We start from the raw sequence: 25881 nt of genomic DNA, 5'->3' as shown, positions 1-25881 counted from the left end.
GTCACTGGCCATGGGGCTGGTCACTGGCCATGGGGATGGTCACTGGCCATGGGGATGGTCACTGTCATAGGGAGAGTCACTGGCCATGGGGCTGGTCACTGGCCCTGGGGCTGGTCACTGGCCATGGGGATGGTCACTGTCCCTGGGGATGGTCACTGGCCATGGGGATGGTCACTGGCCAGGGGGATGGTCACTGTCCCTGGGGATGGTCACTGTCCCTGGGGCTGGTCACTGGCCATGGGACGGTCACTGTCCCTGGGGCTGGTCACTGGCCATGGGGCTGGTCACTGGCCAGGGGGATGGTCACTGGCCATGGGGCTGGTCACTGGCCAGGGGGATGGTCACTGGCCATGGGGATGGTCACTGGCCATGGGGATGGTCACTGTCCCTGGGGATGGTCACTGGCCATGGGGATGGTCACTGGCCATGGGGATGGTCACTGGCCATGGGGATGGTCACTGGCCATGGGGCTGGTCACTGGCCAGGGGGATGGTCACTGGCCAGGGAGTGGTCAGCGGCCATGGGGATGGTCACTGGCCATGGGTCTAGTGTCCCCGCAGAATCGCCCAGCAGAGGCTAGAAAGTAGGGATGAGCTGAGGTCAGTCTCTGACGTGGCCTGGCTTGTCCTGGGGCCTCAGGCTACGTGATGCAGCTCCGCTGGGTTGGGCTCCTTCTGCAAACGGGTTTCCTGGCATAATGCCTCCCTTAAAGATGGCTTTGTGAATAACTGCTGTAGCTCCTGTGAGTGCACTGAGCAGCAGGGGCAGTTGCTTAATAAATTCTTGTTTCCTTTCTTTATCCCCAACGCGCTCACACATAACATCCCAGTAATAACCGGAACCGCCTCCTCGCCCTTCCTAGCCCCCAGGAGAGTCAGTGGACTCAGATGAATGGGGCCAAGGCTCTCACTCTGGTCGGTACGTAGAGTTGGTCTAACGTGTGCCGCCCTCCAAGCCCTCTGCTTCCTCTTGGCCCGGGCTGGTGATCACCTGGAGACACAGCCACACCTCAGGACAGGAAGACAGGGACGCTTCACTGGAACTTACCTTCCTTTAGTGGTTGCAGCTTCGGATTCTAATAGAACCTGAAAGAAGTTTTCAGCGTCTGGGGAAACTGTGACAGAATACTGTACAAGCAAAGGGGAAGCCATAGTTAGGAGACCAAACCTGTCTGCTCTAAAGGGAACTGCAGTGCAGACCAAAGCGCCTGCCCAGTCCCTGTTCAACAGGTCAGCTACCCTGCAGCTCAGTCTAGAATGCCTTCGGCGTGGGCTGCTCCTGAATGGGCTTTGTCTTCCGTTTCAGCAGTCCCCCATTGTACCTTCAAAATGAACATATGGGGACATTTTTGTTGCTATTCTGCCTTGTTCTGTGGGTTCTTCATGTTCACACACGTGCATGCACTGCCTCACGCCGTACCCGCCTGGGTGAGAGGCACACACAGCCTCGTCCACAGCAGCGAGTTTCTGACTCTGGGGCTGGGACTCAAGAGCTCGTGACAAAGTAAAATCAAGATATATTTCAGCTACCATAATATTTGCCCATTTAAAGTATATAATTCAATGCTTTCTAACATATTCACAGTTGTGCTTCCATCACCACAATCTAACTTAAACAAAATTTTTGTCAACCTCCAGAAGAAATCTTGTACCCATTAGCAGTCACATCCATTACTCGTCTCCCGCCTTACACCTTAGATGAGAAATAATCTACCTTTTGTCTCAAGATTTGCCTATCTGGGCATTTCATATTAGTAAAACTGTACAACATGCATTATTTTGTGACTGACATCATTCACTTAACATAATGTTTTCCAAATTTATGCATGCCATAGTATGTATCAGAACCTCTTTCCTTTTTATATTCCAAATAATATCCCCCTGTATGGATAGACTACATTTTATTTGCCCATGTGTCACTTGATGAATATTGAGTTGCTCACACTTTTTTGGCTATTGTGAAAAAAATGCTCCTATTAAGAGTCGTGCCCAAGTTTTGTGTGGTTGTATGTTTTCGTCTCTCTACCTGGGAGTAGGATTGCTGGGACATATGGTAACTGTATGTTTAAGGAACTGCCAGACTGTTTACCAAAGCGGCTGCACCATTTGACCTTCCTGCCAGCAGTACCTAAGGGTTCCAATTTCTCCACCTCCCCACCAACACTTGTTGTTGTCTGTCTCTTTTATTACAGGCATCCGAGTGGGGTGAAGTACTATTTGATCAGGGGTTTGGTTTGCATTTTTCTGGTGACTAGTGATATTGAGCATCTTTCCATGTGATTATTGACCATTTGCATATCTTCTTTGGAGAAATGTCTATTTAGATCCTATACCCGTTTTTAAATTGGGTTATTTTTACTAGTGAGTTGCAAGAGTTCTTTATATATTCTGGATGCAAGTCCTTTATCAGATAGATAATTAGAAAACATTTGCCCCCATTCTGTGGGTTGTCTTTTCACTTTCTTGATGATGTCTTTTGAAGCACAGAAGTTTTACATTTCGATGAAGTCCAACATGTCTTTTTTTTTTTTTTTGCCTTCCTCTTGTTGCTTTAGGTGTCAAACTTAAGAAACCATTATCCAAACCAATGTCATGATTTATTCTTACACTTTCTCCTAAGAGCGGTAGAGTTTTAGCCCCTATATTTAGGTCTGTGATTCACTTTGAGTTAATTTTTATGTATGGTCTGAGGAAGGACTCTAATTTCATTCTTTTGCATGTGGACACCCAGTTGTCCCAGGACAATTTGCTGAAAAGACTGCTCTTTCCCCATTGATTTGCCTCAGCACCCCATGGAAATACCAATGGACCACAAATGTAAGGATGTATTACTGGACTCTCAATTTGACTCCATTGATCTATGTGTCTATCCTATGCCATGCCACCCTGTCCTGATTACTGTAGTTATGCAGTAAGACTTCAAATTGGGAAGTGGGAGCTTTACATTATTCTTTTTAAAAAATTGTTTTGGTTATTCTGGGTCCCTTCCATTTTTGTGTGAATTTCAGGAGCATTGTGTCAATTTCTGAAAAGCAGCTTGGGTTCTGATGGGGATTTCATTGACTCTGTAGATCAGTTTGGGGGCTATTTCCATCTTAATGATATTAAATCTCCCAGCCAGGAACGTGGGATATATTTCATTTATTTAGCTATGTAATTTTATTCAACAATATTTGTAGTTTTCAGTGTATAAAGCTTACACTTCTTTTGTTAAATTTTTATTCCTGTGTATTTTATTCTCTTTGGTGCTATTACAAATGGAACTGTTTTCTTAATGCCATTTTTGGATTGATCATTGTTAGTGTACAGAAATAAAATTAATTTTTATATGTTGATTTTTATAGCCTGCAACCTTGCTGAACTTGTTTATTAGTCCTATCAGATTTTTAGTGGATTCCTTAGGATTTTCTATATAAAAATTCACGGTATCTACAAACACAGGTAGCTTATTTCTTCCTTATAGCGTGTTCCTCTGAATTTCTAGTAACATTTTTGTTTTTAAGTCTATTTTCTGATATTAGCGTACCCATTCCAGCTCTTCTGGTTGCATGATGTACCTGTTTTCATCATTTCACTTTGAACTTATGTATATCTTTGAATCTAAGGTGCATCTCTTATAAGAGAACATTGTTGCATTCTGTTTAAATCTGTATGACAGTGGTTAAGTGAAGTATTTGGGTATTAGTACCGTTGCATGGAGGTTAGCAAACGTGGTTGAGTCCGTGCAGGTTCCCTTGAGGAGCAAAGTCCAGAGGTTTGCTGTTGTCCCAGGTTCAGAGCTGAGAGTGTGGAACGGGGAGCCTGGCTCCTGACTCCTGGCGGCGTCTCTGGGGTCCAGCCTGACTCGCCTCCCCGCGCCCCTTCGAAGTGCACTCACCACGCTGTCACCTAGCGTCACGTTTTTTTAGCATCCCATGATTTGGAAACTTTCCAGTATCCTAAGATCATACACAAAAACTCAAATGACCTTGTGGAAGTTTATTTCCAGGCAGTATCCTTGCGAAGCTGATGAATTATTTTTGTCACAGGAATAATAAATTGTTAACTTTGGAAATGTTTTTTGTAAAGAAAACAACAGTCGGGTTATTTTGTTTTACATTTTTAATTATGTGCAAGGATACATCAGTTCAAAGAAACGCGCTGGGCTCGTCACAACGCAGATGATGGCACGGCCCGCTGGGAATGCTCAGGAGGCCTGGGGCCAGGTAACAGGGTAGTGGACATTTCAGGGCAAAGCGTGGTAGGGAGTCTGGGCGGTGAAGGACGAATGTCATGAAATGAAGGCCCGGGAACCTGCGCCTGTCACAGGCACCACGCAGGCCCACCTGCGGCCCAGGGCAGCAAACCGATGGGGAGTGTTCTTGGGACAACTCCAGCTGAGGGGACTTTCCATTGCTTTAAGGACAGATGTGTTCATCTGACACCTGACGTTCAGATGCTGGACTTAAATGAGGCCCAAGAACTGGGTAGAGAGAAACAGATGGAGAATGAAGTGTTTAGTTTATGCTGGGAGGGGTGGTTATTACAATACAGACCCACTCAAAGAGATTGTTTTCCTAAAATAAATATTTCTTGAAGGCACATATGCTGTTGCCAACAGAATAGCAAAGCTTGCTTTTACATATTATTTCAATTTGAGAATCAAAGATGAAAAAGCACGCCTGGAAAAGGCTGTGTTTAGGGAGGCTCAGGACTTGCATTAATTTCCTGGCAGATTAGAGAATAAAGTGGGAGAGAGGTTAAAGCAAGGACTTGCCTGCCAAGTCGATTGGAAGGAGGAAGATCAAGGGAATTGTCTGGGACCAGGGACCGGCTATTTTAAGCAGATCTGAGCAAGTCTGTTCACCTTCATAGATCCTTCCTGGGTCAGGTCAGCCTGGTGACATTTGCTGCAGTGAACTGTGTTAGTAGATTTATTCCTGTATCTCACTGGGCTAGACCTACATTTCTCACCTCTGCTTATCTCTAAAGTTAAAACAAACCACAAAATAACATAGATGAAGGGGAAAAGTGACTCATCCTTTTGCGTAGTTTCAAAAACATTCCGAAGAGAAAAAAATCCCCCCCAAAAAAGTGTTAAAGTGATTATGTAAAAATTTAAAAATGTACATATTTCAAAAGCAAAGGTAAAACATGGCACAGTAGAGAAATAGTTAAGCAAATATGACTGAAAATGGTTTAATTTCCTTAATATATAAAAAGCCTTTATGTATAAATAAGAACAATGCTAGCATCACCGTATATAAATGGCAACGTAATACCGACAAACTAAAGAAAAAATATTCATGGCTAATCAATATGTAACAAACTAAATTATAGTGATCAAAGAAAAGTGAATTAAAATGAGGTCATTTTTTACTTTGTTAAATTAGCAAAAACTTTGGACAGAACAATACTCAGCTCTGGCACAAGTGTATTAAGATGGGCAATCTTATGCCCTAGGAGAAGAGATAAAAATTGATACAATCTTTTTGGAAAGTTAGTTGGTGATATGTGTCTAGATCTTTAAAAAAAGGATTACATTTTTTTTGATCCAGTAATATTTTTTCTAGACATTTACCCTAAGGAAATCATTAAAATTGTGATTTCAAGGAAATTTAATGACATGGGAAATTACCTACAATGAAATATTACTAGGTAAACAGAAAAACAGTATATAGAACTCTTCATGATATATTGCTAATTGAATATATTAATATATGCTGGAGATATTCATTATCCCTTGATAGTAACACACATACTTGTCCATTTTACCTTTTTCTGGCATTGAGATGTCTATAATTTTATACACATTTACCATGTAACATTTCCTTATTCACGATAGATTATTATGAAAGTAGTGGTACATCTTTAAGAGATTTTTAAAAGGAAGGACATGTTATATATTAACATTTCTGCATGACCTCTCTTTCTCTCTCTGTCTCTATCTCTCTTTATGTATGTGGAAGCTAAATAAGTCTAATACATTATCAATCCATTATCATACTTCTGCCAGATGAACTTACTAAAATTTAAACCCAAATATGTCATGCTTGGGAACTTACAATAGGATCACACTCCTGGGAAGATGAAGTAGGTATGCTTTTCTCTATTCCTCCCACTAAGGACAATTAAAAAGCCTCGACGTTACATATAAAACAAATACAAGGAGACTCTGAAAGGTGGAGACATGAAAGCAGACCAGCAAGGCCTTGAATCCAAGGAATGACATAGTGGGCAATCCCTTGTTCCCTTTTTGTCTCATCTACCCTAGACTGGGTACCAAGGAGGCTGACAACCCAGAAACACCAGTGAGGACAGCCAAACAACAGTTTCAATGAAGTCGGCTTTCTCTAGTCAAAGGAAAGGACACTTAGCAAGACAGAAAACTTTCAGACAGTATTGGTGCATGTTAGTCAAACACCACAGGAAGAACTGTGCCCTCCTGCCCCATGCCAGCAAAGGTCTAGGTTTCTGCCCTACCTATGCTGTAACAAGGTGCCCCCGCTCCACCAACATGGTGTTGTCAGAGAAGGCCATGCAGGGAGCTGAGACTCTCGCCATGGCAGGGGAGAGGGGCTCCACATCTGTGGTGTCAGTGGAGGCCATATGGGGAGCATGGACATCGACTTCTACTCCGCACCTCCTCCCACCTCTCACTGCAGTGGTGTCAGAAGCGGCCAAGGGGAAAGTTGGAACTTTCACTACCACTCAGCAGCAATGACACTCCACCCACTGCATGTCAGTGGAGACTATCTGGGGAGCCAGAACTCCCACCCTACCCAGCAATAACGAGGAACTCATCCCCATGACTTGGGTGCCAATGGAGACCAAGTGAGAACCTACCCTTCTACCTCCACTGGTCAGGAATGACTCCCCTCCTTGCTACATTGTGTCAGGGAAATCCAGAAGGTTTAGATAAGATCCAGAGTCTCACAATACATTCTGAAAATGTACCTGTTCCAATAAAAATCACTTGTCACACAAAGAATCAGGAAGCTCTCAAACTGAATGGAAAAAATGGTAATAATGGATGTCAACATCAAGATGACAGACATGTGAGAATAACCTGAAAAATATTTACAGCAGTCATCATAAAAATGCTTCAAAGAGCAATTACAAGCACACTCAAAACATGAAAAAATAGAAAGTCTTGGTTAAGAAAAGAAAATCTAAGCAAAGAAATGGAAGATATAAAGGAGAACCAAATGGAAATATTAGAATAGAAATATGCAATAACGTACCGTAAGTAAAAAATTTAGTATATGGTCTCAACAGTAGAATGGAGAGGAAAGAGGACAGAACCAGTGAATTAGAAAATAAAACAATGGAAATAACCCAATCTGAACAACACAGAGAAACTAGACTAAAAAATAAAAATAAACAAGGACAGCCTTAGGAACTGGTGGGACTATAACAAAAGATCTAATGCTTATGTCTTTGAAGTCTCAAAAAAAAAATGAGAAAAAGAGCAGGGCTGAAAAAGCACTTCAGGAAATAATGATTGACCCCCCAACTTAGCAAAAGACATAGCCTACAGGTTCAAGAAGTTCAGTAGATTCCAAAGAGGATAAACCCATACAAAGTCACTCCAACACACATTATAGTGAAACTTCTGAAAACTGAAAAAAATATATATATATATTGAAAGCAGTGAGAAAGGAACAGTTTGAATCATAGATTTATCATCAGAAACCATGGAGGCCAGAAGGAAGCATGACTCTTTTTAAGCACTTAAAGAAAAGAACTATCGAGTTAGAACCATACACCAACAAAAACGTCAGGAATGAAAAAGAAATCATGACATTTTCAGATGAATGAAAATTAAAAGAATTTGTCAGGTATATCAGAAAAGAATAGCTAAAGAAAATTCTCTAAACAGGAAGAAAACAAAAGAAGGGACCTTGGAGCATCAGGAAGGAAGGAAGGTAGGAAGGAAGGAAAGAAGGAAGGAAGGAAGGAAGGAAGAAAGGAAGGAAGGAAGGAAGGAAGGAAGGAAGGAAGGAAGGAAGGAAGGAAGGAAGGAATATAGTAACAAAAATGTAGATAAATACAATAAATTTTCTTCTCTTGAGTTCCCTAAATTATGTTTGATAGTTGGACCAAAAGTTATAATGCTGTCTTATATGAAAAATGAAAGTAGAGGAAATATTAAGACCATTATATCATACACAGAGGAGGGTAAAGGGATGTAAGAGAGGTAAGGTTTTTATTCTTCTCTTGAGGTGGTAAAATATTGACACAGTAGGCTGTGATAAACATATATATGTAATGCTATAGCTAGAGCAATCCCTAAAAAAGCTATACAGACAGATACACTCATGAACGCTATATATACATCAAAATTGAATTTTTAAAACGTTCAAATAATCTAAAAAAAGGCAAGAATAATAAAATAGAGAAATTAAAAACAGAGGGAACAATGAAAAAAGTCAGATTTAGTCTCTAACATATCAATAATTGTACTAAATGTAAATGGTCTAAATAATTCAGTTAAAAAACACAGGTTGGCAAAGTAGATTATAACCAAACTTTATGCTGTCCATAAGAAACTCACTTCAAATATAATTATATAGGCAAGTTGAATGAAAAAGGATGGAAACAATAAGTTTTGGAAAGATTAGCTAAAGAAAAGCAGGGTGACTGCATTAATTTCATATAACATAAACTTCAGAGAAGAGAAATTGCCAAAGACAAGGAAGGACATTCAATAATGATAAAAGGGTCACTCCATCAAAAAGATACCGGTATAGTAATCCTAAATGTGCACTGAAAAATATGTGATAGAAAAGCTCGTAGAACTGAAGGGAGAAATAGACAAATCCACAATTATAATGGGAGACTTCAACATTCTTCTTTCAGCAATTGGTATGACAACGAGACAGAAAATCAACAAGGATATAGGGAAACTCAACATCATCAACCAACAGGATCTAACTGATATTACAGAACACCACCAAAAATAAATAAACAAATAAATCAATAAAGCAGAGTACACATTCTTTTCAAGTGCCTCCTGACATTACCAAGATAGACCATATCCTGTTCCATAGAGGAAGCTGCAACACATTTTTAAAAACTGAAGTTACACAGAGTATGTTTCTGACCACGATGGGATTCAAACTAGAAAACTGTAAGAGAAAGACAACAGAAAAAAAAAATCTCCAAATTCATGTAGACTAAACAACACACTTCTAAATAACCACAGTAAAAAAGAGAAATTCTCAAGAAAAAATTTAGAAACATATAGAACTGGATGGAAATGAAAATACAATATATCAAAATTTGTGGGATACAGCTCAAGCAGTTCTGAGAGGAAAGGTTGTAGCACTAATGCATACACTAGTAAAGAGGAAAAGTCCCAAATCAACATCTAACTTCCACCTCCAATTAATATCTAAGCTCTTCTTTAACCTAGTAAAAGAACAAAATAAACTGAAAGGAAGCAGAGGAATGAAATAATAAAGATAAGAGCAGATATGAATGAAATTGAAAACAGCAACAACAGAGAATATCAATAAAGCAGAGCTTTTCAAAAAATAAAATAAAATAGACAAACCTAAGAATGACCAAAAAACAAACAAAAATAACAACAACAAAAACAACAACAATAGGAGAAACCACAAATTAATAAAATGGGTAATATCACAGACACTGAAAACACCAAAAAGATAATAAGGGAGTAGTGGGAACAACTCTGTAAGTGGGAACATCTAAAAACTTATATGAAATGAATCATTACTTCCCAAAACACAAAACACCCAATATGAGAGACAGTTCGAATAACCCTATAACTATTAAGGACATTGAATTATTTTAAAACTCTTAAAAAAAAATCCCCAGGCCAGATGGTTTCATTGGAGAATTCTGCTAAACATTTAACAAAGAATTAACAATTCTGAACAACTCTTCTAGAAAATAGAAGAGGAATTCCAATTCATTTTGTAGAAATAACCATATCCTGATCCCCAAACCAATTAGAGACAATATAATAAAAGGAAACTATAGAGCAATATTCTTCATGAATATAGACACAAAAATTCTTAGTAAAATATTAGTAAATAGAATTTAGCAATGGATAAAAAGATTTATACAACATGACCAAGTGAGGTTTATTCCAGGGATGCAATGCTGGTTTAATATTAAAAAATCAATGTAATCCACCATAATAACAAGCTAAAGAAGAAAAATCACATAATTATTATCAATTTGTGTAGAAAGGCATTTGAAAATTTTAACTTACATTCTTAATAAAAACTTATTCAAATAGAAATAGTGAGAAATTTGCTTAACTTGGTAAAGAGCATAAATTCAAGTATATAAAAAAGCTGTGGTAGCCCAGCTGGCATGGCTCAATGCTTAAGCGTCGACCTATGAACCAGGAGGTCACGGTTCCAATACAAGCAAAATAGTGACAGATTCAAATAGAGAGCAGCTAACAACTTTTGGGAGAGGGGCTGTTTGGGGAGAGGGGAGGAATTGAGCAAAAAAGAGAGAAAAACTCATGGTCAAGGACAGCAGTGTGGTGATTGTAGGGATGAGAGGAAGTTGTGGAAGTGGAGGAGGGGTATGGGGGGCAGTTAATGCTGATGGACAGAGACTTGACTTGGGGTGGTGAACACACAACATGGTGTACAGGTGATGTGTTGTAGAATTGTGTACCTGAAACCTGCCTACTTTTGTTAACCAGTATCACCCTGATCAATTCAATAAAAAGGAAAAATAAATAAATTTAAAAAATGAAAAAGGCTCTTAAATATGCCCAGGTGAAATAAAACAAGCTTTAAAATAATAAGAGGGATCTTTTCTATTAAAGTGGAATATCATCATATAAAAAGAGCATAAATTCAACATTATACTTGATGGTGAAAGAGTGAATGTTCCCTCTATGGAGATAAGGCAGCAATATCTTCTCTCACCATTCTTATTCAATACTAGAGATCCAATGCACGAAATTTGTGCAAGGGACTCAGCTGCCTCTCGGCCCTGCGGCCCCACTCCCCACACCTGGTCCACTGGTTGTTCTGGAAGGTCGTTCCATAAGGTCGTTCAGGAAGGTCATTCTGCCATCTGATCTAATTAGCATGTTTAGCTCTTTATTATATAGGATAGTGATGGGAGTTGTGGCCAATGCAATAAGGCAAGAAAAAGAAATAAAAACCATATAGATTGGGAAAGAAGTAATAAAACTTTTCTACATTCAGATGTAAAAAAGGAAAAATCTAATTTTTTTCTTTCTCTGTATGAAACCAGACAACCAATAGGTCTGGGCTGCCTGTCACTACTTAAGCCAATTAAGCCGAGACAGGGTTGAATCACATAGGAGTGCTTATTCCAATAATGCCAGTGGTATGGGAGCGCAGCACTTCATCCACAAAACTCTGCTCTGCAATCCCCATAAGCCAGCTGCTCATATTGGGTGGGACCAAAATTACCTGGGGAAGTAGGCAAAAGGAATAAGAGTGGGTATGCAAAATGGGTATTATAGGCATGGGGATGTAGGCAATGTGGGCAGAGGTGCAACTCCATTGTTTGGGAAACAAAGTTGTTAATCTTTCCATGATAACAGTTCTTGAATGAGAGTGGACTGCATGCATTCCAAGGTTGACTCTCAGGTCCAAGGTTGACTCCCAGGTCATGGGGGCATACAACTCCCAGCCATCTGCTTTCTTTAATCAGAACAAAACAATCAGGGTGAGCAGAATATAATTAATATTTCTTATAACTAATAGCTAGTCCCCAATATTCTATTTCTGTCCCTAACATGTAGGGAGAAACCTAGTTCTTTCCTACTGTGTGCTACTGTGTCCTCTGAACCTCCTTTACTACTCACCCAGAACACTTCACTTCTGACACTGGTCACCAAATGTGTGTGGGTTTTTCCTCACAAGAATAACCAAGCCTGATGCCAACTGGATGTGCCACAACTTAACTCAGTTCTGACACTCTAGATGCAGTGTCAGATCTCATAGGTAAGGGCTCACAAGGCTGTCCCATCCCCGCTTCAGACCCCAGTCACAAGCTCCGGTTGTCACCTGTGCTTCTGATTGACCAACTACAGATCAGAGGCTCCAATGACTTCATCCTCAAGTTTGATTCATATGCAGGAGGGGCTGATAGCACTCAGGAAAACAACTGTTATTGAAAGATAGGTTAAGGAACACAGACGAGCAGCCAGATGGAGAGGTGCTTAGTATAAGGTCTGGGTGGGTCCTCAGTACAGAAGCATCTGTCCCCATGGAGTTGGGGTGTGTCATCCTCCAAGTGTGGGTGTATTAGTCAGTCTGGAAGCTCTTTGAACCTCACCCTTTTGGGGTTTTATGCAGGCTTAATCACAGGCATGATCAATCATTAACTCCATTTCTAGCTACTCTTCCTCAAGAGAACGAAGGGTGGGGTTGAAAATTCCAAGCTTCTAATCATGGCTTAGTTTTGCAGGTGACCAGCCGTCATCCAGGAGTTATCAGGAGCCCACTCGGAGTCACCACATTAGAACAAAAGACTCCCTTATCACTCGGCAAATGACAAAGGTTTTAAGAGCTCTGTGCCAGAATCGGGGATCAAAGACCAATATATGTTTTTCCCCATTATCTCACAAGATGATGTAACTGTTTATGTAGAAAATTCCAAGGAATTTCCAGAAGAGTGCTAGAACTAAGAAGTGAGTTCAGCAAGGTCACAGGATACAAAATAAACATACAAAAGTCAATTGTATTTTTATATACTAGCAATGAACACAAAGATCCCAGAATTTAAAATATAATGCCATTTACAATTGCTCATAAAAAGTTAAATACTTTGGTGCAAATGGAACAAAACATGTATAGGACTTATAGGCTGAAAGCTACAAAACATTGATAAAAGATTATCTAAAGAACTGGAAGACATACCATGTTAATGGATTGAAAGACCCTTGAGTTTGAAAAGAAGAGTCTACTGGTGTTTTTGGGTGCTGGAAAGGGGCGGCTGCTCTTAGGCGGCTTCATATGCTTTCTAACATACACACACACACACACACACACACACACACACACACACACACACAATTTTTCTAGCACTTCAGTAGACAGCCTGCTTTACCTTTCAGGCTGTGGACTAAAAGGGAATGTGAAGGCAGCAGCCTGCCCTTAAGTCCTCAGGCATGTCCCTTGGCCAGGGAGAGTCTAAAGTCAGCCGAAAGCATTAATACATGGATACCAACCCTAAGGATGGCTGTCATCTGATGCTCAACCTCCGGGGGGTGGGGGTGGGGGACCTAGAGCTTGTTTGGGCCTTCCTGTCTGCCTTTTTTCTTTCACTGCACATACACAGGATTCCCCAGAATGTCGGCAGGCTCTGGCTGGCTGTTGGGCAGACAGGATGCACACAGACCCTGCACCTGCTATAGGTTGGAGGGGAAGAGGAGAGAGGAGCTGGCTGGGGTGGTGGTGGTGGAGGGTTGAAGTGCTTGGGGTCCTGCAGTATCTCTGCAGTGGTGCTCATGATGGAAGACTTCTCTATACAGATGCAATTTTTAAAAACATGAAAATAATCCCACAGTGAAATCATTAGCCCACCACAGGCAGTCTCAGCTATAATTTATGGCTCCATGTCTCCCACACCATAATTTTGTTTTGTATTCATTAGGATATGATTTTTAAAAAAGGAGAAATCTCAAGGAGTCGCAGTTCTGACGACTACCATTAACCACCATGCCACTCACAGATATTACTAAGGCTGTGATTCTAGGAAGTGAATTAATTTCCTGGGGGCGGGGACTCTCTGAACAACGTTCAGGGTCCTTTCTAGAGGCGGCTGTGGGCTCTGGGCAGAAGCTGCTGCTTCGATGGCAACATGGAGGTTGCCACCACCTTCTCTGGCTTTGTTTTGTCCACTTTGTCCCTCCCTTGGATTTGAAAAGAAGAGTTGACTGGTGTTCTAGGGTGCAGGAAAGGGGCAGCTGCTCTTAGGGAGCTTCATATGCTTCCTAACACACACACACACACACACACACACACACACACACACACACACACACCTTTTCTAGCACTTCAGTAGTCAGCCTGCTCTCTTTGCTGTCAGCAATTTCAGTATCTTTAAGGTTGGGTGAAAGAGACTTTCCTCTTCCCTCCGAAACTCTTTTTATAGCAGTTTTAGTGCTACAGGATAGGTTAGTGCTTTGTTTGGGTTAAATGAAAAGAAAGAGTGCTTCTTTGGGGAAATTTCTAAATGGCTTTTCTAGATCAAGAATGAATAGAATAGGGGGGAATCCTAGGAACTGGGAATAATGGTAATGAGTGTGATGATGGCACCTGCCACGCCTTGAACACCTACTATGTGTCAGGTATGGTACTAAACAGGTACGGCAATATCTCAGTCCTCACCATCACTCGCAGACCTGTCTTATGGCTGAGGAGTGTGAGGTGCAGCAAATTGTTGTAACTTGCCCAGGATAACACTGCAGGTGTCAGATCTCTGTGTAAACCAGGTGTGTCTGATCCAGAGCCTGGGTTTTAACCACTATCTCCTGCCTCCCCTCCTGTGATGCCTGGGGTGATGTGATGTTGACTTGGTCCCTTGGCCTCCCATGGGCAGCATGAGGTTCCAGAAGAGTATCCGGAACAAACTCAATGGCAAGGCAGCCCTGTTCACTGGTGTCTACTGTAAAGGGGTTTTAGCCTCGGTGTGGTGGGCAGACCCACTCTTGTTTGTACAATGCACCCTCCAGGAAGAAGCTGGAATTGGCCACCCTTCAGATCCAGGTGACTCGGCCGCCTCCCCTGGTTCCTGACAGTCAGGGCTCACTGGCTACACCCTCGGGCTGTAATGTTGTCCAGAAGTGGCCACTCGCTGGAAATATGGAGACAGCGCTGCAGGTTCTTCTGCCCCATGTTATCTCCTAGCTGAAGGGCTCCTGGGTCTCCACAAGGTTGTCCATCGCTTGTGGGGGGAGACAGTGCAAATCCCACCCCATGGTCTTGCAGCCTGCTCCATGGGGCACTATGCTCTGTGGCCTCAGGGGGCTGAATGCCAGAGCCCACTGGACGCCGGCCACAACTTGAAACCCACAGCTTCCTGTGTGGGACCTTCATGTTCCTGGCACTTTGGTTTTGGGGGACCTTTGAGAACAGGGGAAAGGATCGGCCAAGGCTGTATCTCTGCCCTGTCTGGCTGAGACACATGGCACCAGGGTCTGTGCTCGCAAGTTCACATGGCTTTCTGCTCCCTGGAAGTCTTCCTTCCTTCCTTCCTTCCTTCCTTCCTTCCTTCCTTCCTTCCTTCCCCAGAAAAGGATATACTTTATTCAAATGACTGCAAGTAGGAAACCAGAGGGGAGGCCTAGGTTGGGACAAATAATGGCTACCTCCTCCTCAGCAGAACAGGGGGAGAAGGTGGCCCTACACTCTCCACTGTCAACACAGGCCCCTGCTCACTCTGTTGCAGCATCCTAGGGGCAGAGCCCCATCTTCCCTGGGACTGGGGCAGTCCATTCCCAGCCTGCTTTTCCCCTGGCCCCTTCCCAAGAGCATCTGGGAGGGGAGTGTGGGCAGACAGGAGGCAGTGAGGGTGAACACTTGGCGCTGGTAGCAGCAGCAATGACAGGTGTCTAAGAATGAAACATGGAACTAATCACAACACAACTGCGGAGGCAGTTTGTGAACAGAGGAAAGATGGAACCAGAACCTTGGGGGGTGGGGAGGAGCAGGGGGTGGGCGTGGGCAAGGCTCGCTCCTTGTAGTGCCCATGTGAGGGAGTGGAAGCAGATGGGTTGGGGGCTCACAGCCCTTCTGCCTTCCCTCCTGTGCCCCAGGAGCGCTGTCAACCTGGTGCAGGGCTAGGCACCTCATGGAAGGAAGGTAAGGGTGAGAGCCGCACCTGGTGAGACAGGTTAGTTGGGGTCAAACAGCCCTATCCATGGCCACAGGTGTTGCTGCCAGGACAGTGCTGTGGACATGTCAGAGTGAGATGGGGCTCGGGCCCCTTTAAGGAAGGGAAGCCAGAGGTAAGCGTGGGGAAGGGATCCCCTAAACCAAGAACCCAGTCAGCAATGTCCCCACCACCGAGGGAGCAGGGAGGCAGCAGACATGGGGTGCAGCCAAGTGGGAAATCAGTGTTGTCAGGAGGGCAGGGGGATGGCATGGGGTGAGGGGGTTGTTGGGAACCAGACCAAAGGAGAGTTGCTCCCCACTTGGGCCACCAGGGCCCGGCTGGTGTGCTGTGTGGTGTGGTCGGCAGGCGGGCGCAGGTGTGTGTGAGGGTGGCCGGGCCAGGGGAAGGGGCGGAGTAGTGGGAGTGGAGCTGTCCCAGAAGGAACCTGCTCCTCAGTGAGGAATGGTGGCGCGGTCACTGCTCCTTCTCGGAGGATTCCTGCAAGATGCCCTCTTCTTCCCCCTTCTCCAGGTTTTTGGTCTGCCCTGGCTTCCTCCCTGGGGTCCTGGTGGTGTTCCAGGTCTTGCCAGCACCCTTGTTTTTGCTCCCCTTTGGTCTGCCCCGAGGTCTCTCAGGTGCTGGCACTGCGCTGGGCTCCGTGGAGGCTGCTTTCGAGGCCTGCCCACCTTCGCTTCTCAGCGCCGTCCTTTTCCTGCTGGGAGGCCAAGGGCTGGCTGGACTTCAAACTCGCTCACCTTCCCTTCCCTGCGGAGCAGGTGGAGGAGCGATGGCTGGGATGCGGGCGCTGGGCGCAGGCCTGTGGTGCCGCTCCTGCTGCTAGAAGCCACGGTGCTGGGCGCTGAGGACCGGCCTTGGCTTCCCGAATCTGGACGCCTTCTTGGAGCCGCGCCAGCGCCAGAAATAGCCCGGCTCGGAGTCCCCATTAGAGGACTGCATCGGCCTTTCTGGAACTGACAACAAAGCACCTCGTTTCTCTCCCTCTCGAAATACAGTCGTGTTTAAAAACAGTCCTTATCATGGATCCATCCCAACCACTGGGGGTCATCTTCCCGGCCCTGGTGCTGGGCTGACAGCCTGCTGAGGGGAGGAGGAGAATGGGCGTGTGGAAGGTGCACAAGTTCTTCCTTGGGAATTCTGCAGACGGAAGGGCGCGTGGAGAGCTCTTCCTTCGGGCCCTCTCCCACAGTGAACCACAGCGAAGGCTACAGTTAAAGAAGCATTTGTCTCTATGGCACACACACACATTGGAAGTCTGAGCACCAAAACAGGGGCCTGCAACAGGCTGAGCCTGACGTCTCGGCACAGGTCTGCCTGCAAAGCGGCTGGCACCCCAGGAAGTCTTGGGGTGAAGGCAAAGGCCCAGCCGCAAAGCTCCTCTCCTTCTGGTTTGAGGGGATGTCATCAGAGTAGGCCGATGCAGTGATGCTGCGGAGCAGGAAACAGGAGAAGCAATTATCTTTTTAGTAGGTCACTGGCCTCCTTTGGGAGGAGCGGCCGGAGGGAGCGCAGGAAGGCGGGACGGCCTCCCCGCGCGGCTGCTGTGCAGTAGCCGCTGCTGATTAATAGCCGTGTCACTTCCCATGAATGTTGCTTCAAGCAGCCGTGTTCAGAATTGAGTGGGAATGAAATAAAACAACCCAAAATAGACATTTCCTCTCTTTCTTACAAGTTGCTGAGATCCAGAAATAGCTTTTCAAATCCGTAATTTTACACAGCATCGTTCACAGCACTCTGAGCGGCGGCTGCATCCTCACGGGGATGATGTGCGCGTGCACACACGTCACTTGTTTCTAAAGATCAGGAAAAATTTGAGCTCAGTGACATTGAGATTTTTTCCAGAACTGAAATTACAAATTACATTTACAGAGAAAAATATAGCTTTTGCATATATTTTTAAGGAGAAATAGTCACCCAGTGGAGGAAAAGGACTGGAAGAATCATGTGCCCATATAGATGGCAACCTGGAGTAGTAAGGGCGCCTGGCGCAATGGCTGCTGGCTGGCCACAGGGCTGAGCCCCAGGACCTGGCAGCCAGAGGAGGGCCGGGGCCTGCGCGGTGCTCAGTGCGGTCAGGAGGGTGACCACAGAGTGGCAGGGCAGGGCGCCCGCACTGCCCACGCCATCTCAGAGCACGGTCTTGAGGCCCGCCTCTCTGCTGCTGCCGCTGGAGTCCGGCTGCCAGCTTTGGGGCGGTTGGTGGCTGTCGGGGCTGACCTCTGGCTGCATCTCTGGGCAGGAGAAGGACGAGCCTGTAGAGTCACACATTCCCCTGGAGAAGCCAAAGAACACATCTCGGGGCAAGGCTGGCAGGAACGTGGCTCAGTGCTTTGGGAAGTCAGTGTCGGTCCAGAGGGAGGGAAAGCGTGGTGCTGCCCGCCTTCTCCCCACTCATTGGGTTCTTTTCAGTCCATAGCAAAACACACAAAACAAACCAGCAGTGGGTGGGGCTGCTGGCAGGCTGGGTCTTTCTCTTATTTGCCTCCTCTACCCTGTCGTCACTGCCCACTGCTCCACCCAGATCCTTTTATCAGAACACTGAGTACCAAGCAAGCATTCAAGGAGCAGTGGTGGGCAGCATGAGGAGGGCAGGGGATGGAGCTGCTGAGACCTGGCCCAACTCCAGTCTGTCATTCTTCTTTCTGTCTCTCCTGGGGACCGCACCTGGCCAGGCTGGGCACCCAAAGGCGGAGCAGCCTGCCCTCAGCGAGCTCTGAGTCCTGCCACAAGGACTGTTTAAAACACAGGTTTTGTTACTATTCAGGGATGGTGATGACTGCCATGGAGAAGATAAGTTGCTCTCACAGTTCCTAAGAGGAGGGGCATGCCATGCTTCACAGGGTCACCCCGGAAGCACCAGGGCAGTCAGGAGGCAGAGGGAGCGTGGGGAGACCTGGACACCAGCCTTCACTGCAGTTTCAATGGGAAGGAACGTGGAGGGAGGGCAGCAGGCTAACAGGGTTAGGACTGGCTAGTTGGATCAATTTGAAGGTTCTGGTGCATGGGGGCTGTTCCTGGTTGGCTGGTACCCGGCCCTGGGGAGATGCGTGGCCCTGAGTGGGAGAGCAGGACAAAGGTGGTGGTTGGCTGGGGTGTGGGCTCACGTTGATTGGTTCGCCTTGGAAATGTGCTCGCAGAGGAGTCGTTTGCTCTCTCTAGGAACTGGCTGGCCCTGGGAGGGGCAGTCCCTTCGGTGTCAGCAAGGGCCCAGATGTCAACGCATCGAAACCTGTGGTTAATACAGGTGCACACGGCAGTGCGAAGGGAAAAGTACTCCCGTGTGGGAGGAGCATGAAACGCTTGGGCTTTCTGAGGAGAGGCAGCTTTCTGCTCAGACTGGGTTGGGTTTTGAAGAGTGTGCAGAGGAGGGAGAGAGTCTCACTGCAGGCAGGTTGTTTGGCTCAGCCACCAGAAGTGATGTGTGGCAGTTAGGGGTGAGGTTGGCTGCAAACGGAGAGCTCTGCCTGCACAGAGGCCCCCTGGGAAGGTGTCTGAAGGGTCTTAGCAAGAAAATTGTCAACGAAAGATTCCTCCCACCTATTCAAGGCCAACAGGAGTCCACAATCTGGGGTGGTGAAAGGAGAAACTGTTCAGGTGAGCAGTTTGCAGCCTGTGAAACACAGCCTCAGGTGGAAACTGAACGTGTGCTCCCCCAGACTAAAGGGAAGGCCCCTTTTTATAGAGAAAGTTCTCGTCCTGGTTCCTGATTGGTCCATTTTTATGCTAATGAAGAACCCAAGTTTGCACAGCCTGATTGGTTGGAATAACACATTCAGATTGGTGTTACAGAGCTGCTCTCATTGATCAGTAAAGATGCAAATGCAGTTTTGATTGGACAGGGTAGGTCTCAGCCCATTGTTTAAAAGATGATACCTGGAACCCCTTTATAAGGGACAGCTCAGCCTGCAGGAACACAGTGCAGGAGGCTTGGCAGCCCATTCTGCAGCTTTTCCAGGAAATGTAGTTTGCATGAGAAGCCCCTGTACAAACAATGGCTCCTAGTCTCTGTTATGATTTTGAACCCAGTTAACCACAAGGAGTCCTTCTTGGCAAGTATATTCCTTCTTGAGGTCAACAGATGGTTAGGACACTCAGGTACAGCCAAAGCCGGCTCCTGCATGCCTAGCTGAGTCACCTAGGCGTCACTCTGTAAGAGCCAGGCAGAGCAGTGTCTGTCTCCTCTGGGAGTTCTCCTAATGAATTCACAGACTCATGGTCACAGAACTTGATCAAGTTAGGATGATGGTGTGAATTTATTCCTGATGAAAAAGGAGATCTACTGTGGCAGGGGCTGCAAATCAGTCTCCCAGGCCTGCAGGTTATGTCAGTGAGTGACATGGGTCTGGGGACTGCAGGGGGCAACCAGGCCCCAGCTGAGGGGCCAGAGGCCTCTGAGCTCCAGCTGATGACATCATAGGAATGGGGTCTAGAGTTGCTAGCTCCTGTTAGTTTTCGGGTAGGCTGGGAATCCAGATCTTACTGTGAAATCCCCTTAGTTTTGTGAAGTCATCTTGTATCTTGGTGGAAACTTAGCTAAATTCTCCTTCTTATCACCATGATGGAAGGCACCAGAGGCCTGCCACTCAGACCCTTGGTGGCCTCTTTCTGCTCTGTGCCTGTCACCCCAATTGAACTGAGGGTCAAAGAGGAAATGGGATGATTGCATGTGCCTCAATTGGGAAACTGAGGCACACTAGGGAAGGGCTCAGATCTAGCATCAAAAACGACCCCTAAGGTCCTGAGCAAGCCTCTTTGTTGGGCTTTATCTGCATGTCTCAGTGGGTGAAACTTGTTCGTTCTGCAGACACTGAATGTCTGTGTGTGCTGAGCCCAGGCTGAGACTGCACACTCGAATCAGAAAATTTGATGGGCAACTCTGGAAAATTGTACTGTTATTATAATTACTTTTCAACAAACTGAAATGAGAAGGTCTGTGGTCAGTCTCTTCTTTTGCTATCACTGGTGAAGGCTCCTGAAAGGGTCTTCTGGTAGCAAATGGAAAATACGGTGATTGGCACAGGGCCTTCCTGCTCATGCCAACTGGTCTGGTTCTGTGTGCCGGGCTGTGAGCTCAGTGGCTGGGCCTGGCCTTCCTGGTCCTGGTGGGTGTCCAGCATCTAGTGTAGTGCAGGCATGGGCAGGCATGCAGATATCCCCCCGAGGAGTGGATCGGGTATGGCCGTGTCTGGTTTTGTTTTAGTAGACAGTATTTTAGGCAAACAGCCATAGAATAGGGTACATTATAATCACAGCATTTAAAAATGAAAGTCAAGAGGGTGGGGACAAATGGAATTTGTAAAATGACCCGACACTGTGATGTCACTATTGTTAGGGTGGTGAGTTTTTAAGGCCTCATTTGGTCCCACACCCTGCTGTGTCAGGTGGGGTGGACAGAGGGCAGGGCGGGCAGTGTTCCTGGGACAGGAAGCTGTGAGTGCAGACTGCCTGGGAACTCGAGCTCGTAGAAAACCTGCCTCACAATGCTCACTGTCACCTGGGTCCTAACCACCTCTCACCCATGCTACAGGACCAGGAATGGACTCTAGATGCCTTATCCACTAAAAAGATTATGGTACTCTAAAAATTACAAATGAAGTATCAAGTATAAAATTTAAGACAAATTGCTACTTCCCCTCTCTCCTTGAGGATGGATGGGTATCCTCATTTCACTGGGGTCTGAAGCACAAGTGTGCCCTGTTTGCTAATGTAGACTGTGCTTCTGTGTGTATATGCCTGTGTATGTGTGTGTGAGCATAAATGCATGTGTGTGCACATGTGTGCATATGTGTGTGTGAAATTTCTTTCAGAAATCAACATAAAGATCAGAGGTGTACAAAGACAGGATGCTGCCCCACCCAGGACTGTAGGGCCTGGCCTGCCTGGGGCAGAGGGCTGACCTAACCATGGGCCAAAGGGTGCTGCAAGAATGGTCCATGGTGTTGCCTGGGGGGACAGTCCCACACCACAGTATAAACTGATCAAAGGACAGACTCAGTCCACATGGATGTGTTAACATAAAAAACCATTGAAAGCTGTAAAGAACTTTTGTGAGTTTATTTGAGCCAAACTGTTGACATATGCCGGGAAGCAGAACCTTAATGAATTGAGATAATGCTCCGGAGAATGGCAAGTTACTTCTATATTTATACATTGCAATCAAAGGAAAGGGATGTAGGTGGGTTACATGAAATGCATTGATGATAGACTAGAGAGGCGGGAGAAAGCAAATCAGGGAAACCCCTGGGATTAGATTAAAAAGTAAAATGATAGGCACATACTTAGGTGGGTGCAGGAACAATTAACATGATAATAATGAAGGAATTTGTGGTATCTGTCCTGGCACCCAGCACATTAGGTTGTGCCCCAAGGGGTCTGGAAAAAGGGAAGTTACAAGTTACCCAGACATTTCAAAGGGTCTGTTATTATACGTAGATGCAAAAAGACACATAGGCTCAGTTAAGGTAAAGGTTGACCTTGTCAGTGAAGATACCAGCCTGGAGGTGACTACCCACCATCACTGCTTTTAGTTAAAGTTTAATTTCAGACCATCCTTTGTGGTTACTTTGGGTCTCTGAGTCTGCAAGACTGCTGTGCAGGCCTTCCCTGAGCTGGTCAGGTTAGCATGTGGCCCCTTTTGTCCACAGACACAACTGCCTCAGAGCAAAATGCAGCACAGGATCCCAGGCTAGATGTGGAGAGCACCTTCTCTGTGGAGCTGAGCGGCCCTGAGTGGGCTGAACGGCATGACCGCCTGTGAGTCTGACAGGAGCGCCAGAATGAGCATTGCCTTCCTGTAGAGAATGTCCTTTTGAAATATGGTCTAGGAGTCTGCTCCCATCCTACTAATTATGTCACTAACAGTAAAGCTGAATAATTAATGATCGTGGGACACTTGGAACTGTGAAATGCCATGTAAATGTTAAGGAGTAAATTACTCTGTGTACTAAATAGACATGCTGCTTTAAAAATACTCCACGCGGGAAGGGTAATTTCCAGAAGGGCAGGAAAGCTTTGTTTCACTGTATTCAGGAACTTTTTAATTCCTGATTGTTTTACCCACATTGTCAGAGACTTGTATTCTGTTTTCTGAAGTGTTATAATGGCTTCGATCTGAAAGGCCACTTGGTCCTTTCGGCTCTGGGAACGAAGCTGCCTATTGGACTTGGGTAAACCTGTGTTTATTTGATTCTCTCTAGCTGGAGGCAGTTTGGGCCCAAAGAGAAGGAAGAGGTCAAGATCATTGAGCACCAAACGCAGACCCTTCTGCTGATGCCTCACCTGGCCACGACCTTGGCCCTGACCTTCACCAGCAGGTGAGATGCCCTCGGGGTTTGCTTTCTCAGGTGAATTGAGGCTCTGGCACTCATAGGGCTGAGAGGAGAGGCAGGAGCTTCACTTTCTCACTGCGAGCGTGAAAGAGTCTGTGGTTAACCTGGCCCTCGAGTTACAAGTGGTGCTCACATCTGGCCATCTGTGCCCAGATGACTGGGATCACCGAGAATTTGAGGAGACTTGGACCAGCTTTTCTCCAGAGTTTCTAAGAGAAACAGAGCCAGACACTTACAATTTCTCTCCTCTGGTAAAGGTTCTAATTTACAGTGAAGTTTTCAAAAATAGATCAAAGTGTATGAATATGTCGGGAGCAGGGGAGCCCGGCTGTAACAAACAGCAGTAACAGCACTGTAGGTTCACCCAGGCCTTCATCATTCCTGCTCAGACCTGGGCAGCTGTGGGTCATCACTGCATGCTGAAGATCAGACACTGGGGGCTGCCCATTCCAGTTCTGACACAGAGCTCCTGAAACTCTTGGGATATTCTGGGCGATAAGAGCATCTTTTATTCTGGCAAGGTGACTCTGGGTGGGCTTCTGGATGGGGGCTGGTCACCAGAAAGACCAAGCCATCATTAGAAACGTGGGATCTTCAGCCCCACCCCCATCCTGCAGAGAGGAGCTGGAAATGGAGTGGATGATGGATCGTGCGTACATGATAAAGTCTCCGTGGAATCCCGAAGGTACCAGGTTCAGACGGCTCCCTTCCGGGCTGGGCTGGCTGACAACCTCCACTACGATACTGACTTGCAGTGGTGAGAGTGGACAGGCCTCTTTTCCTGATTTAGAGGAAAAACATTCAGTATTTCCCCCTCTAGTGTGAGACTCACTGCAGGGTCTTGTGGGCGCCTTCTGTTACGGTGAGGAAGTTCCCTTCTGATCCTAGTTGGCTGAACATTTTTATCGGAGATGTTGAATTTTGACTGAAGTTCTCCCTCTCCTCTTTATCTTATTTGTTTAGTTGCTATGATTGTTCCAGCTTTGGCCTTGGGAGCTCTTTTATGTTGACTCCCATATCGTCTTTTATCTCTTGATCCTTTTGTCCAACTTCTGCCAAACCTGTTTAGGTCTCAAACGCTGTATAAACTCCCTTGGTTGTGGACAAGCACGCTTCGTCTTAAGCTTAATATTTTTAAGATTATTTTTTACCTGAATTCTTTTATTAATGATATGGCAAAAAACACCTAGCCAGTGCATGCAGGTTTGTTAACACTTTTTAAATGATATGCTGTACTTTATTGTTCTCACACCCTAGTTGAATGTTAACATAAAAACATTCAAACCTGTAAAGAATTTTTTGTGAGTTTATTTGAGCCAATCTGTTGACAATTGCCAGGAAGCAGAATGTCTATGGATTGGGATAATGCTCCGGAGAATGGCGAGCTATACCTATATTTATACATTGTAATCAAAGGAAGGGATGTAGATGGGTTACATGAAATTCATTGGTGATAAACTAGAGATTCAGGAGAAAGCAAATCAAGGAAACCCCTGGGATTGGATAAAAGGTAAAATGATAGACACATACTTAGGTGGGTGCAGGAACAATTAACATAATGATAATAATGAAGGAATTTGTGTTATCTGTCCTGGCACCCAGCACATTAGGTTGTGTTCCAAGAGGTCTGGAAAAAGGGAAGTTACAAGTTACCCAGACACTTCAAGTGTAAGTTATTATAGATACAAAAAGACAGGCTCAGTTAAGGTAAAGGTTGACCTTGTCAGTGAAGATATCAGCCTGGGACGTAACTACCCACCATAATTGCTTTTAGTTAAAGTCTGATTTCAGACCACCCTTTGTGGTTACTTTAGGTCTCTGAGTTTGTAAGCGCCATGCAGGCCTCCCCTGAGCTTGTCAGGTTAGCATGTGGCCCCTTTCGTTCACACAAAGCACCAATTTCTTATGGGAAACTCAAGGCTGGTCCCCATTTCTCACAAATAGTTTAGTGACCAGACAGCCTGGATATTCTAATAAAGTATCAAGTAAGGCAATTCTGTTAAGTTAGCATACCACGTGTTCATTAGTATTCTGGCAAAACATGGTCACAAAGACAGGACATAAGCTGGACTACTAAGTAAGTCACACACAGATGTGGAGAGGAACACCTTACAGCATTGCTCAGGGCAAAGTTGTCAAACACCTGACGTGTGTGTGTGTGTGTGTGTGTGTGTGTCCACACCGCCACTTTTCGTTCCTTGCCCTTAGCAGACATCAATGAGTGATGGAAATTATTTTTCCCACTGAGCTCACTGCTATATCCTTTAGAAATGATTACTTTTTTTAAAGCACTTCCTTAATTCATTAAGATGCTCCAGGGTCGTGCATTTCTCCTTTTTCCTGTCCCAGCCCCAGAACTTCTGGTTCCTTTTATTGGAGAATGATGTTCAGAGCCAGAGGTCTGTGTGCTGGGGCGCTGGCTACAGCTGGAGGGTTGCTGGTCTAGTCCCGCTCAGAGGACGAGGCTGGGAAATGTATGTCCATCAGTATATGTAGCAACATTTTACAAATGAGTTCATACTGAGCCCTCTGACCCCAGTCCAGCACCACATGATTTATTCCAGCATGTTTCCTTTTCCTCATTTGTAACGTCTGTCTCTGACTGAGAAAGCTGACTCTCAGTATTTACACTACATTTTCTTATGTATTGTGTTCAATGTGTTTTTTAAAATTAAAAACTTTTTCAGTTAGAGTTGACATACAGGCAT

General features: G+C 45.2%; 1 protein-coding gene across 1 annotated transcript in view; it reads left to right on the top strand.

The window, feature by feature from the left end:
- Nucleotides 1-25881, top strand: part of ACOXL (acyl-CoA oxidase like) — a 190815-nt gene that overhangs the window by 90138 nt on the left and 74796 nt on the right. Inside the window, 1 exon segment of the mRNA XM_054727940.1 lies at nucleotides 23042-23158. Coding sequence (XP_054583915.1) covers nucleotides 23042-23158 — 117 coding nt within the window.

The sequence above is a fragment of the Eptesicus fuscus genome, chromosome 16 (genome assembly GCF_027574615.1).
Source record: "Eptesicus fuscus isolate TK198812 chromosome 16, DD_ASM_mEF_20220401, whole genome shotgun sequence".
In the NCBI taxonomy this organism is placed as follows: Eukaryota; Metazoa; Chordata; class Mammalia; order Chiroptera; family Vespertilionidae; genus Eptesicus; species Eptesicus fuscus.
Note: the sequence above shows the minus strand (reverse complement) of the source record. Positions and strands in the feature narration are given on the sequence as shown.